This window comes from Aythya ferina (genome assembly GCF_964211825.1).
Source record: "Aythya ferina genome assembly, chromosome: 15".
Taxonomy (NCBI): domain Eukaryota; kingdom Metazoa; phylum Chordata; class Aves; order Anseriformes; family Anatidae; genus Aythya; species Aythya ferina.
In genome coordinates, this window is record NC_140314.1 from 11,959,801 (window position 1) to 11,974,149 (window position 14,349).

At 41.0% G+C, this 14,349-nt stretch overlaps 1 protein-coding gene across 14 annotated transcripts in view; it reads left to right on the top strand.

The window, feature by feature from the left end:
* Nucleotides 1-14,349, top strand: part of DNAAF8 (dynein axonemal assembly factor 8) — a 102,978-nt gene that overhangs the window by 24,391 nt on the left and 64,238 nt on the right. For all 14 annotated transcript variants that reach the window (XR_014698326.1, XR_014698327.1, XM_084537227.1 and 11 more), the window contains exons 10-12: nt 6,124-6,315; nt 8,877-9,032; nt 13,689-13,883. Coding sequence is in view for 12 of the 14 variants with exons in the window: in XM_084537227.1 (XP_084393353.1) it covers nt 6,124-6,315; nt 8,877-9,032; nt 13,689-13,883 (543 nt within the window). In the remaining 2 variants the exon portion in view is untranslated. The remainder of the gene's footprint in view (nt 1-6,123; nt 6,316-8,876; nt 9,033-13,688; nt 13,884-14,349) is intronic.

Below are 14,349 nucleotides of genomic sequence, written 5' to 3' on the forward strand. Positions count from 1 at the left end.
TTACTGTAATGTAAACACCAATCATGGAGAAGGCACTTCTCATTTTTAATGATTATGTCTCAGAAATCAAACAAAATCAAATGGGATTCAATGCTACTTTGATTTAAATTTTAGTGCAATTTTCAGAGCATTTCTTTGTTTACCTGAGGAGTTGAGTCTTTGACAGAAAATTTTCCCACTTCTAGCTAATAAAGAAGAAATTGTGTGTAAAACAGCTGCTTCTTGCATGTTATTTTTGCCAGTTACTTGAATGTTTTTAGCTGCATTCAGACTTGTTGCCAAATGGCCTCAGTTTACACATTTTTTCTTGAATATATTTAGGTGAAAAATAACCATTTAAAAACATTTTTGATTAGTTAATATGCTTCATAACCACACAAACATTCTGTGTTCTCATGAATTATGTTGGAATTGGTCCAATTGGTCCTCAGTCATCTGAAAACTAGGCTGGTATTTGACATGTACTCCTAGCTGGCTTTAACTACTAATTAGAACATTCTATGTGCTAATGAAGTATTTCAGGGAGCAATTTTATCAAGGAAGTCATAGCGGCTCTGACTGTGCTTTCCCCATCACTGCTGCCTGATAGATGTTCTTGTTTCATTCATACTCTTCTGATCTAGTGATCTCAGAGTGACTAGAAAAATGTTGTCCAAGAGAGACCGTTACCTGGCTGTGTAAGGCTCTCAGATGGTGATAATGTTCCCAACCCAGGACAGAGCAAGAAATCCCAGTAAGTCTCACACTGGCATATATGAGAGACAGCGTGACAAGGGCAGTGCTGTGTGCTTGCATTAGGAGTACTGGCAGCACAGGCAAAAGTTGAGCAGGTTAGGACAGAGAGCATACCCTAAGGTACAAGATTCTTATTTAGGACCAAATGCTTGATGCTGTGGACTTGTCTCGTTCACTGCAGACAACAACAACAAAAGTATGTTGAATTTTGGGCCAAAAATACTTTTCTCTCTGTGTGAGCCTGAATAATTACACAGTGTCTCTCTAACATATTCTTTGGGTCACATCCTTGATGCTTCTGCCAGAAAGGTTATATATTTTTTTGTTAGCACAGATGAGCTAAATGTTAATTCTAGAATTCTAGTGAAGCAGGTGAAAAATCCCTTATAGGGAATATAGGATGAGATAGGATGAAAAGAGATTGTTGTAGAACAATGACACATCCTGACCCAGAAACATAACTGATCCTGCCTATCACTGACTGACTGCCAGAGCTGTGGTGGATATAAAGCTACTTCAGATTGCATTTGGGGTTGACAATGGTCGGGTGGCAGCAACAATAAAAGGTGTACAAAGTGAGGTTTTCTGTCCTTGCTTCCTGTGCCACACAGAGCTCAGTTTCTTCCTCTGTGTCATCTCTGAACTGCATTCCTATGCTCAGTAAATGCTGGTGGTGAGCTGACGTTTCACTCTGACACTTACCCTCTTTGTGCTCCAGTAGAGGTGCTGGCTAGTTTTAGCACCTCCATGATGCCAAGGATGGATAGGTGCCTCTTTCTGAATCAGAAGAAATAATATTCTTCATGCCAAAGATTAAGAATAATGGTCTAGAACGTTAAAAGAATTTTCAGCAAAGAAATTTTCTTTTTTTTTTTTTTAACTTAGGGCGCTACATATTGTGTGAGGTTATCTGGAGAACAACCAAGATCATAACAAATAATGCTTCTGTTTCTCAGCACTTTGAGTTCCTGCAATCTTTCTCTGGGAGAGTTTTCTGCTTTGGAGGATTGTACCTCCTCCATTTTAGCAATCTGAAGCTCAGTTCAAATAATAAAAAAAAAAATTCAATAATATCTTGCTACCATTATATTTTTCAGGTCCATAACCTCAGCACGGTTGATATTCAGAAAGCCATTCGTGCTATATAGAGTGAATCTAGTACAAAAATGCATTAACAGAAAGACCATTCAGACCATTAACATCAATCATACTCTCCTTTTTATTATTAAATGTTGCCTTTCTAATTACAGTATGTTCTGCCAGTTGCGTACAGGAAATGCAGATACTTTCCGCATTCTTATCTGTTCTCCCACTTTGCAATGATAAAGCAGTTCTTTGAATAGTTTCACGGTTTATTCCACCATCTAATGTGGAATTTCAGATAATCTAGCAGATGGCATTGTCATCATTTTTCCTTCCCTACAGAATGAAAATGAACAAACACTTGACATTTCCAATATGGCTTCATCTAATGCAAGAATTTTTAGAAGCCATGAAAGCGTTATCTGCTTTGGTTTGGAGAGAGGGGCACAAATGTTAAATGTATCCCAACTATCTACTGTCCTACATTAGCAACATGACTGCATGGAAAATAGATGTATCACCACATAATCAGCATGCTTGTGTTTTGTACTGTGAGCTGTGCCTCCAGCGAAGCATGAACATGCAAAGCTAGAGCTATTTCAGCATGAGAGTATAGAATTTTCATTAGAGAAATTAGCTAGAGCTGCTAAAGTACCTAGAAATCAGTTCACATTTACAAACGTACAGCAGATGCATCATTTGGCAGAAGATTTCTGCAGTCAGTAATTTGCCATTCATCAGGGATTGCCTCTGAAATCTGCGATCCAAGCTAGGGTGCGGATGACATAGGAGGATAAATTTAGACATGGCTGAAAACAATTATTTTGATTAAGCCTTCAGCCAATGAGAGGAAGATTCTTCCTATTCCTCCCCTTCCCCCTCATTCACCTCCTCCAGTAAAGAAGGAGGAGACTCAGTAAGTATAACTTATATGTTTCACATGCAGCAGATGCTTTCATTTAGCTCTCCATGCTATAGAGTCTGCTCAGCATAGTAGAGAGTTTATTTTGATTGAACACAATGCCTTCTTTAGCATTAGCATCAGTTTAGTTTGTATTGGAAAAAAAAAATCTGCTAGAAGGAAAATGCTAAAGTTTTTTTATTTGCAAAAGTGAGGCTGTATCTGTAAAAAGTTTGCTTCTCCTTGACCTACCCTTCCCCTGGGAGATGACCCTCAGCCTGGGTGAGCTGATTCTGATGAGAAATACTGACTGCTTTCTTGGATCCGTGCAGTGATGGGAACTTTCCAAACACGTAATGTAAAGTGTTTTTCAAACAGCAGTTGGATGGCAATCACTTTCACTTGCCATCGGCCTTATACCTAGCTGGGAGCCAGCAGCAAAGTTCTTAGCTGGCCCCCTTGGCTCCTGAGCTGCTGCTCTGTCGTTCCAGCCTCTAACAGCTTTGATAATCTTTCCCAGTTCTAGGGCAACAGAGCTGTTTGTCCAATGCGGTGTGCGGGCGTAGTAAAAGCAATGCCAACTAGTCTTTTCAGAAACCATCAACAAAAGCATCATTTAACCAATTAGAGCTATTTTATTAGAAACAAAATGACATTAGTCTTGGCTGACAAACTTGTATCCACTAAGCTTCAGCTTGTTGTGATTATAAACAGCTCTGATTAAAAAAAAGGCAGATCTGTGCAGATCCCTTTGAATTGCTTTTTGTTTTGTTTTTTTTTTTTTTTTTTTTTTTTTTTTAGCTGCAAGCTAGAAGACATAGGTATCCATAAGGCATCTTGCAATTAATTTCTCTTTCTTTCTTTTCAGTGTGGATTTGGGGGTAGGTTATTTAATTTTTTTTAAATATCTATTTAACATGACCTCTAGACATGTTCTTCCTTGGCTGCTCGGTGTGCCCAATGCTTCTGCTTGCACGGTTGTTGTGTCACAGTGGAGAATTGTGGCCAGAACTGGGTGTGGAAGGGTGGATGGAAAATCAAGCTGAGGGGTTGTAAGCTGCAATGTTGTAAACTATAATTGCAAAATAAAATAGCAAGCACTTTGGAAATAGGAAATTTTATCTTATTTACTCTATGGTAATTGCTGGTACTTGAGTACAATCAGCTGCAAGCCTGTCTGTGATTGACAGCACAATTCTAGCCAGAGCAACCAAAAATAGCTCAGGATTTCAGTCATTTCTATCTTTTTACAATCTAATACTGTCACAAAAGTCAGTGTAACATGTAGGGAAACTGGACTCTCTTCGTAGGTAGACTAGGTAAATTGGACAATGCTGAGCAAAGGCATACTAAGAAAGCACTGAATGTAGCTGACTTCAGCAGTTATTGCCTGGAATTAAACAGGATTAGCTCCTTTTCATTTTTTTGTTCATTAGTCTTAGTATTTCTGCAATTAGTTAAGTTCTTTGCCTAGATCTTTGTTGGGTAAGGAGGCTGACAGAGGAAGAAAAGGGCAAAGAGCAGTGTTCAAAGCCTCATTTGCTCTCAGGAAGAACCTTAACAAGTGCAGAAGTGAAATTCTTATCTGAGCTTGGTCAGAAAACTTACTGAGCCCTCCCATGCCACTGGGCCAAGTAGATTTGCAAAAGTTTGAAATTTCCTGCTTAAGGAATAGATCCTGGTTTAATCTTTAGCTCTCAAGTTACCTCCAGTCATTGATTGCACTCCCCATATGGTTGCTGAGAGAGGAAGAAAGAATCACGTCTCCAAGCAGGCTACAGAAGACGGTCATATTTTTCTAAAAGTCTCCAAGTTTCTTTTCAGGCCTCTTTCTTGGAGAATTACGATGGTAGTGTCAAAGCCATGTTAGCTCCCCAGGGCTACAGTAACATGAGTACTACAGATCTGCAACATCGGAAGATTTTGCATGACTATTTTTCTTTTATTACTAATTGCTTTTTATTTGGTGCTTGTAGGCCTTAGCAACAAAATAACTGGGCAACACAGTAGATCTGCTTGTGGCTTTGTATTTATGGGTGGTGTGTTTTGTTTTTTTTTTAAATCATTTTAAGGAATCCTGTGTTTTGAGGACAGGCACAAAAGTCAAGCTACATTAACTTGTCAAATGGATTAGTCATTAAACACCTTTGTGAACGTTTAAATTCAGAATTAAAGTGGCTTTAATTGGATTTAGCTGATTTTGCTTCCAAAGTACATCCAGGTAAATCAAATTAAGGTTAATTCAGTGTAAAGGCATGGGCAGACATCCTCATTAAGGGCTACTTGGAGCAACTGGAAACAACTGCCCAGCTGCTCCTCAACACCCTTCTGTTCTCATTGCGCTCCTCCTGTGTTCCCACAGCTCAGCTCACAGAAAGGGGAGCCTGCTAGCCTCGTACTACAGTAGGTCACTTCAGATTGATTCTGCCCACCTTAATTAGCAGTGTAGTCTGCTGGCTGATTGCACTGATGTGCACAGGAAGTGCAGTCTCGTTGCACTTTGCTGACTGAAGTGGTGAGCATAGCCTTCATCTGATGCTGTAACTAGTAGCTTGGAAATAACATCACCATAAACAGCTCCAGCTATTTGTAAATGAATGTGTGTCGAAGCTTGTAGAATACATGCTCTCAGCTTGCCTTGGGGGGGGCCCTTAAGGTCCTTATTCAAGGATCGTACCTGTTGAGGAACAATACTCATATGTGTACTGGATAATCTTTGTGACTTTAGGGACTAGTTTCCTAATTTACAGAAGAAACGTCAGGAGCAGCAGGCTGAAGACAGATAGGAATAGCAAACCAGCTAATAATTACAGCTATTGCATCTTCGGAGAAACAGAAGAGATCCCTTAAACTATAATCCCACAATTCAAGGTTGGGGCTGTTTGTTAAAGAACAGGTCTCCTCAAGGAGATGGATTGCATCCAAAATAACCAAGTATCAATGCTAAAGTAAAAGACAGGCAATGAATTCACTTGAATGTATCATCATCTGTGAATGAGGTATGTAGATGAAGCAGAAAATGATGAAAGTTTTGACACTTCTGCCATGCTTGCCTTGAAGGCGTTCACTGATTTTTAAAAGAAATAGTGCCAAATCTTAAAGAATACAGAGTAAATCTTATCATGCTATATCCAGCTGTAACCACGTAATCTTCCATTTACCGAGTGGTATTAGGCTAAATGAAGACCCAGGTGACAGCTCTCCAAGAAAAACTGAAGTGCTCCAGAATGTGTCACTGATATAATGACCTCGCTTTTTTGGCTCCCACTTCCTCTCTGATAAATGCTCACTAGATATTAATTGTTCCTCCTATGATGGCAATGAATATAATTCATTCATGATGATGAACACTGTTCCAGTAATCCAAATGACATTCTTTTTTTTTTTTTTCTTTTTTTGGACAGGAAGCCTCTTATTTGCCAGATATTGACACATTACCTAGATCAGCCCCTATGAAAAATGAGGTGCTGCTCATGACAATTTGGCTGTCAAGTTGTGGCCAGGTATCTACAGATCAGTGCAGTGGGCAGGTGCCTAACGTGGAGCTGAGAGCAGCAGACATCTACAATGCCCTTGTGACATGGCTTCTGTCTCTGGTGGGTATGTGCAGTGACTGCACAAAAGAAGCTTCTGCATGATTAAGGGTGTGCTTTTCCCTCCAGTGAATAGGTTCTCAAAATCGCTTTCTTCCAACAGCTACAGAACAGTGGTTAAACGGAGGGGAAATTGTGTCCTACCTTGTCTTTAAATGCAAGTTTTGCTGGATTATGCCTGTAGTTTACAAAGAGCGTGGCAGAGAAAGTAAAAATAAATTAATTCATTTAAAAAAATAGTGAGGTAGACTCAAAGTAATCAAAAGTGATTAGTGAAAGCAGAGGGCTAATTATTATACTTCGTCCACAGCAAAATGGAGACATTTCCATCCTTTCACTTGTCTCGACACTTCTATTTAAGAACAAATCCTTTCTGATAGCCAAGAGGGCAATGAACAAGTGCTGGTCTGTTTTGTCTTAGTTGTCCTTTGGATCACACCTTTTCCACTCTAAAGAAACCTTCACTCTTCCCATTCATCTGATGCTACCCTTTTCCTCTAAGAAAAATGGGAAGTATTTTTTCTTTCCCCCCATCCTGCATTTTGGCCTTCTTATCTTCCCTTGTTAAAGACGTTGGCATACCTATCCATGTGCTCAACGTAAATTTCACCGTGAGTGGACAGCATGCACAAGGCTTTTAAATCACTTAAACTCCACTTAAACAGTATTAATTGTTAATGATGTTCGTGCTTCCATTAAAACATTGCCAACATTCCTTAATGTTAGTTCAGTGCTAATGAAAATTGCCACTTGAACAACCCCAGAGTCTGAATCTTCCATTCGGAAAATAGTTAGCTCATGAACAGCTGCAGTGTGAGGTTTCTTCCCTTTACTCCCACTTAAAATGCCTGAGCTCTGACTTGCAGCAGCTCTCTTCAAGCCTGAAAGGGCATCTCAGCTTTCAGGGTTCAGCGTCGCCTCTATTAAGAGGGTCAAATGTTGTGATGGACTTTATGTCCAGTGAAAACTGGGATAAAAGCCACAAACTGATTTCAGACAGGTTCCCAAACAGCTGCTGGATAGCAATGAAAACTTCTATGTTTCTGTAACGAAAGAAAAGTTGAAGCATTTTAGACCAAATTCTCATCTGCTGATCATCTGTATAATTCCACTGAATCACTGGCTTCCTGGCTTGTGTAAATCAGCATGTCTTTATTGACTTCCTTGAAGATATGCTGATTTCTACTAGTGGAGAATGTGGTAAAGATGACAGCATTCTCCAGTAGCAGAACTACTACAGAAATTCCCATGCGAAACCAGTATTCAAGGCAGTCAAGGACTTGGTAGTGCTATTTTGAGTGATACAACTGACCTATTCCAAAGTTTGAAAATGCACTCGCACCTTGTGTTGAGAATATCTTTTTAAAGGCATTTATCTCACTGTAAATAGCTTTGTTTTATGTATGCAGTGAATAGCAGAGCTATTAATCTATCTAGAGATCACAGTGACAGTGTAAACCATGAGAACAAGGCTTAAGTGGTTTCAGTATTCACCAGAACCCTGGGAAGGAATTACAGTCCTGTAATTCAAACTTGCCTGTCTCTTCATCTAGTATACAATCTGGGTCAGGGATCTTTGCCTCACATGGCTGCTGCTCTTTCTTGTGGCTTTGGTTGCTTGTGTCTGACTTTCTGATGGTCCTCTGCCCTCTTTTCACCCGCTACCCAAGTTTCAGGATGCTTTGCAGTGCTGTGATGTCTTCCCAGGCTGTTTTGGGTATCTTTTCTGTCTTTTTTCTACCCAACGGTAAGGTTTCTCATGTATTTCATTGCTGAAACGCATCCTGTTTCAGCCTCATTTGGGGCAGCCTTGTGAGCCAATAAGTGGTCTCTACTCCTGGAATCCTGTCTCTGGAACAAAACTGATGCTCACAATAAAAGATGCCCAGTGTTCATCTTGAGGTTGGCACAAGTCCCTTTTTATCCTCCGTGTTTTGGATCAGATGTGTATATTGGCAGATAGAATGCCTCCCACACATAAAAAAATCTGTCAGAAAGAAATCACCTCAAGTCTAACTACAAGGTGGATTCACTGAACAGAGATTGATGGGGTTCTGCCTTTTAGAGATCCCTAATAGGGAAGATGAAGTCTTATTAAAGATGCCTGCAATAGCTCCTCAGAATGGCGTAATCACTGAGCACTGTTTTTTGAACCGAGATCGGACTGATTTCATTATCATTGACAAAGGCAGCATGCAGTGCCACAAATGGGCAGTGTTGACAGGGACTCGGTTCTCATTTCTTGCTAGACTAAAGAACAAATGTAGGTTCTCGCTTTCACTTAGTGAAACTGGTGGAAGTCAGAGCTTGCAAGTCACGAGAGTCCTCACTGAGAAAATAAATCCTATGACTTATCAAAACCTACATGTTATTCCTATTTAATTTGGTCTTTATTGATTTTTCTAGTGGCTAAACCATAGCTAATCCACTAATGAAGTGAGAGTGCTCCCTGGGTTATTGTATATTATGTGACTACTCAAAAGCAACAGAGCAAGATAAGGGGTTACCTTCAGTCTCTAAATACAACCATCTAAAAATGAAATTATGTTCAAATGGATTTACAGGTGCCTCCTGTGAAAATTAAAGGTGGACCCAAAGCTCCGTTTCAGGTGGTAGGGCTACAGCAGGCCTGGCAAGAGGATGGATTGGCCCTATATGCTTGTCTAATGGCACCAGATGAATCTCCAGCCCAAAACAGCACCAAGATCCCGAAGATTAAAGTAAGTAGCAGCCTTTACACTTGCTAGTCATACAGAACTGCCACAGGCAGTTACCGCTATTTTTCACTAGAGACCAGGCTTGAATATGCCAATTCAAGCTCAAATTTCAGTGAGCCAGGACAGAAAAGCATAAGTGCTGCTCTAAATTAGAATGGGGGAACAGCCCAGTACTGTGTGAACTGAAAGACTGCTTACAGCTAATTGCCAACTCAAGCTGTCCTCAGTTATGCTGAATTTAGATTATGTGCAGATGAGGAACCAGCTCTATATGGTGAAGTCTTTTGTCTCTGTTGCTCATTAGCTGTTAATATATTTTTGGTGGCTGTAACCCCACAGTGCAGGGACTTGACTGAGGAGATATATGTTTGCGTGTATTATGTTTTGTCCTGTTATATTTTAACTGTGTGAAGAGTGTGGCCTATGAGAGGGAATGTTGTCTTGCTATTTGGTTCCCAGGAGTCAGGACCCAAAGATAGGACCCGAGACTCTGTTCCCTCAACTCTGCTAGACTACAGAGTCTGTGCTGTGCACCAAAACACCAAGCTGAAAGGTCTAGCACAGAAGCTGAAAATCTAGCATGTGTAGGTGGCACAGTGTATTGTAAGGCATGATGTGAGCTCGTGTCCTGAAAACAGCAGAGCTGTGAAATGGAACAAAGTGGGGCCCAGAGTTGCTGTCTTTTAACAGAGCTAATTTGAAACAGATTGCATCAAGATGCTCAGAGTATCGACTATTTTGTTTTCCTTTGTGGAGACAGCTTGTTAGAGCTGAGACCCACTGTGGCCTTGCTACTCTTCCCTGGTAGGGATACCTGGCTGCCCAAAGCTGCATCCAGCCTGGCCCTGAACACTTCCAAGGATTTCCAGAAATTCTGTAAGGAAGAATTTCTTCCTTATATCTGGTCTAAACCTACCCTCTTCTATTTTAAAGCCATTCCCCCTTGTCCTATCCCTATACCCCCTGACAAAGAGTCCCTCCCCAGGTTTCCTGAAGCCCCCTATAGGCCCTGGAAGGCTGCTGTAAGGTCTCCCTGGAGCCTTCTCATCTTCAGGCTGAACAACCCCAGCTCCCTCAGCCTGGCTTCGTAGCAGAGGTACTCCAGCCCCTTGATAATCCATATAACCTTCCTCTGGACTCGTTCTAATAGGTCCATGTCCTTCTTGTGGGGGGACAACTTGCTTCAGCTTCCCTTGTTCAGCTGCAATGAGCATTCCTTGCTCGCAGCTGCCTGTCTATCAGCAGTAAAGATTGAATTTCCCATGATGTGTCATAAAGCCTGGAGTATGACAGCTGCGGCTCCAGTGCTTGCACACGTAAATGATTGATGCTGGCAAAAATGTTATGATTAAAACACTACTCAAAAAAAAAAAAAAAAAACACCTTTCAGCTAGTGTTTGGGCATCTGTTGGCAGAAGCAGCAGAGCTAATGAGGCTAAGCAGCCTGCTAGGCTGGACAAGGGCTTAGTGTTGATTTCTGTCTCAGGTGACTCAATTCCAGATGTTTTCTGTGAAACAAAGAAAACAGGAACAGGGACTAACCTGTCTCCTGTCCAGTTGCCTTATCACTCTCTGCTGATCTCAGATGAGGAGCTGACCAGAGCGTCAGAACTGATGAGCACTGAGTATGCTCAAAACATGTATCTGGTGTCAAATAATTGAATGAACTCGTGAAGCTGCAAGCCCAGGCTGCTCTGAAGGTTTGCTTGGAGCCGGGAAGGATTCTATCACAGGTTGTCAGAATGAGCCTTGTGGAGTTTCCAGTCCGCATATAAATTGTAAATGCTTTTTTACTGCCCCATTTCCAGCCACTAATGTTGCTGTTGAGTCCAGCTAGCGTGCATGGAAGTGAATGGGCAAGGCATTTGGATGGTATTGCTCAAAGCAAGACTCCGTATAACTGAAGTTTCCTCTTATTGGAGGCTCTACCGTGTGTCAGTTTGATAACAATGACTTTTGTCAGTTTTGCTTTCTTGAGGCATTTGTAAAGCTGCTGCTCTTTCCCCAACGGAGATTTAAGCTGATAGGAACAACAAAAGTCTTTCAGAAACGTCAGCCCACAGCAGAGGTGAGGAAAACAACTAGTCCTAATGGGGAGACTAGCCCTGCCTCCCCACTCCTCCCCAAGAACAGCTTCAGCTATTGTTGGAGAGAGATGTGGTAGACTTTACTTTTCACACTTAAGTCTTCAGTCTCGTACTGTAGAGTTAATGTACGATACTTCAATGGTTGAATCGGATAATCAAATTATTCCGTTGTGGCATTTACTGATTCTTGTTCTGTTTGTCTCCTGTTGGCGCAATAAGAACCAGTTACCTGGGCTTCCTTCAAAATATGAAAATCCAGGAAAAATCAGTGTTCCCAGGCATTATTACTGCAGCTACTGACTCCAAGAATGACTATAAAAATGTAGGAAAATTTTCCTTACCTTTTTTATGTATTGTGTAGAGAGGCATACCAAGTAGTATAAATTTTAACCAACTGCATCTGACAACTGATATTTAATGTTTTTAAAGTGGAGGGTCCAGGGTCCATTTTCAGTGCCAAAGATGGAGATGTACAGACTACACAGCTTACTAGGTAGATTTTTGCTTATTTGATGCTAGGACGGAAATGCCCATCTGTGTGTCTGTACTTGTATCTTGTGATAGCAGCAAAATGACAGTTGTCCATGGATTTTGTTCAGATCATAACATGAATATGATTTTTACAGCAGATATTGGATTGCTAGAATCTGAGGACCTATCTGTATCAAGAGAGCAAGATTTCACCTTCTCCAGCTTGCCTCACTGATAATTCCCACCCCTGGTGTGACTGAACACCCTGAGCGTGTTCATCAGTCTCATTGGCTTTGATGTATTTGATTGTGTGGCTTGGTGCCTGCCCTAGCATCACAACTCCAATGATGCTGGGGCACAGTTCATCACCAGCAACCGGAACAAGACAGCCTGCTGCTTTCACGTAGCTGTAGTGTGCTGCTGGTTGGTTTGGGGTGTTTCTTTGCTTGTTGTGGTGTTTTTCTCCAGTTACTAGTAACTGGAGATGAGCTACATTACAGAGCTGTAGGCCACCAACTTTTTATTTACTAGCTTCTTCGCTACCATATATGTCTTTCATATGGTTATGAATATAATAACAGTTTCTTAAGGAAAAAGCTCCTGTCCTAAGCAGATTAACTTTTGGCTTATTCAATTATGATGACATCTGTTTCTCTATCAAATGCTTCTGCAATGTTTTAATCCCTTTTTGGGGGTTTAGTTTTGCTCGTTTCATTTCAGTGCTCCTTCCAAACAATTGAGAAAAGTGAGAAAGATTTGAATATTCCTTCATGGTTTTGGTTTCTTGAGTTGTTAGAACAAATGCTTTTACACCTCTTGTAATTTCTGCATGCAGATCGACAAGCTGCATTTACAGGCATGTCTGATGGGAATTAGATTTGTACAGAGCATGCTTTCTAAGAATCTACTCAGCATTCCCAATTAGGCACACTAGCACCACGCAGAGCAGCATGGTTCTTCTCTGTATGCTTCGATCACTTAACAATTCCGTGGTGGTTCAAAAGAGCTCACGATCTCTGTCATTCGATTTGGGGCTTTTTTTTTTTTTTTCAGTCCTTTACTGCTCGAGTTCTAATTTCTAGGTGCCGTAATAGAGGATATGGAGAAGATGCTTTGCATAATTGCTAATTCTGTTCATTTCTGATTGGGTTTCATTGAGGTCACCAATTTGTTCTCTGAAAATCTGACTAATTAAGAACAAACTTGAAAGAACAAAGGGCTTAGAGGGGAGGTTAAATGATGGAAAATGTAATTTAGCAGTACAGTGTTCAAAATTAATGTATCGATATTAAGGTTAGTATCAATCTTTTAAAAATCATGAAATTAATAAATATTTTCATTTTTATCGCTATGAAACCCTTTGCAAATGTATGTTTCATTGTATCAGCCTGTTTTGTCTCCCTCTTCAAGAGGGATGTATGTATGTAATGTGCTTTGGAGCAGTATCTGTGGGCTGTCAGATGTCGTGAGCCAGTTATTTTATACCAGTGTCTGGCTACCAGTCGAAGATTGCTGTTAACTCTCCAGTTATCATCAGCGATGGGGTTTTATAGCTCAGCTGTCCAAGCGTATCGAGGACTGTGGTGGAAGGGCAATGCTGCTAATCTTCTCAGCCCCTTTACCAAAGGGGTTTTTGAGGCAAGTCCACATGGAAGCGTGTCCCCAGGCCATGGTGTGAGCACATCACACAGTCAGCTGGTGGGCATAACTGGCTGTTGCAGACAACATCTGCTCTCAAGTCCCCTCTCTGGTGTCACAAACCCAGATGGTATCAGGACCTTCAGTTCTGTCTTTGGTCCTGGAAGTGGAGACTTTGCAGAGTGACAGCAGGATCGTGGGAGGAGTGTGCTTTCTGTGGGTAAGGGGACAAGTTTAGAAGCTCTGGTTGCAGGGCTGCAGGTTGTGATGGTTTGGGAGGCTGAGAGGTGTTAATTTAAGATCTTGGTTTGGAGACACTGAAGTGCAGTTGTATGGCAGATGCGTGAAGCATGAGGTTGGGATTGTTGCAGGCAGAAAGAGTTGTTACAGGTACACAGTGCAACACAGAACAGCGAGCTGCAGTGCCTATCACCAATGCATTTTAATTGTTGACTTTTTGCAGACTGAAGAAGATCTCCAAGGAATATCCATTTTTTACCAGAGGATTACTGAATTTCTATCCTGTACGTGGCTTCCAGATGTTATCTGGTGGAGACCAGAACTGGTCAATTGCTTCCAAAACCAGCTATATCCACTTGCTCCTGAAATTCCCTCTGTCCTGCTGAGTTGCATCACTACTGTTAGTCCTGATCCTCAGGTACTGTACAGAAATGCTTGGGCTTCTGATTTTTTTTTTTCTCATTATGTCCAGTAGTTGTTGTTGTTCTTCCTGTGTTACAGGTATTTTCGTTTGGTTTAGCTAAGCATTTAAACTCTGTTTGAAAATAAATTCTTCAAAGCAGTGTTGATTTTCCACTGAAGTGCATGAGATTACAAGGACATAGCACCACTTAAAATCAAGTGATTAAACTTGCTTTCTTAGAGAAGTCTGTAGGAACACTCACCTCATGCTGTCTGGAAATAGAATGATAATTAACTTCTTCACTTCTGTCAGTTTAGCAAGTGTTCCATAACAGATATTCAAGTGAATGTAATGTTACAAGAATTCATACACCTTGGGCTTACTCAGGGAGTTTATTCCCTGTGGGCATCAAACATTGCTTTTAGGCCTCTAAGAACATAACTGCCTCTCCCACTTTACTGTAAATATTTATCCCAGCTTT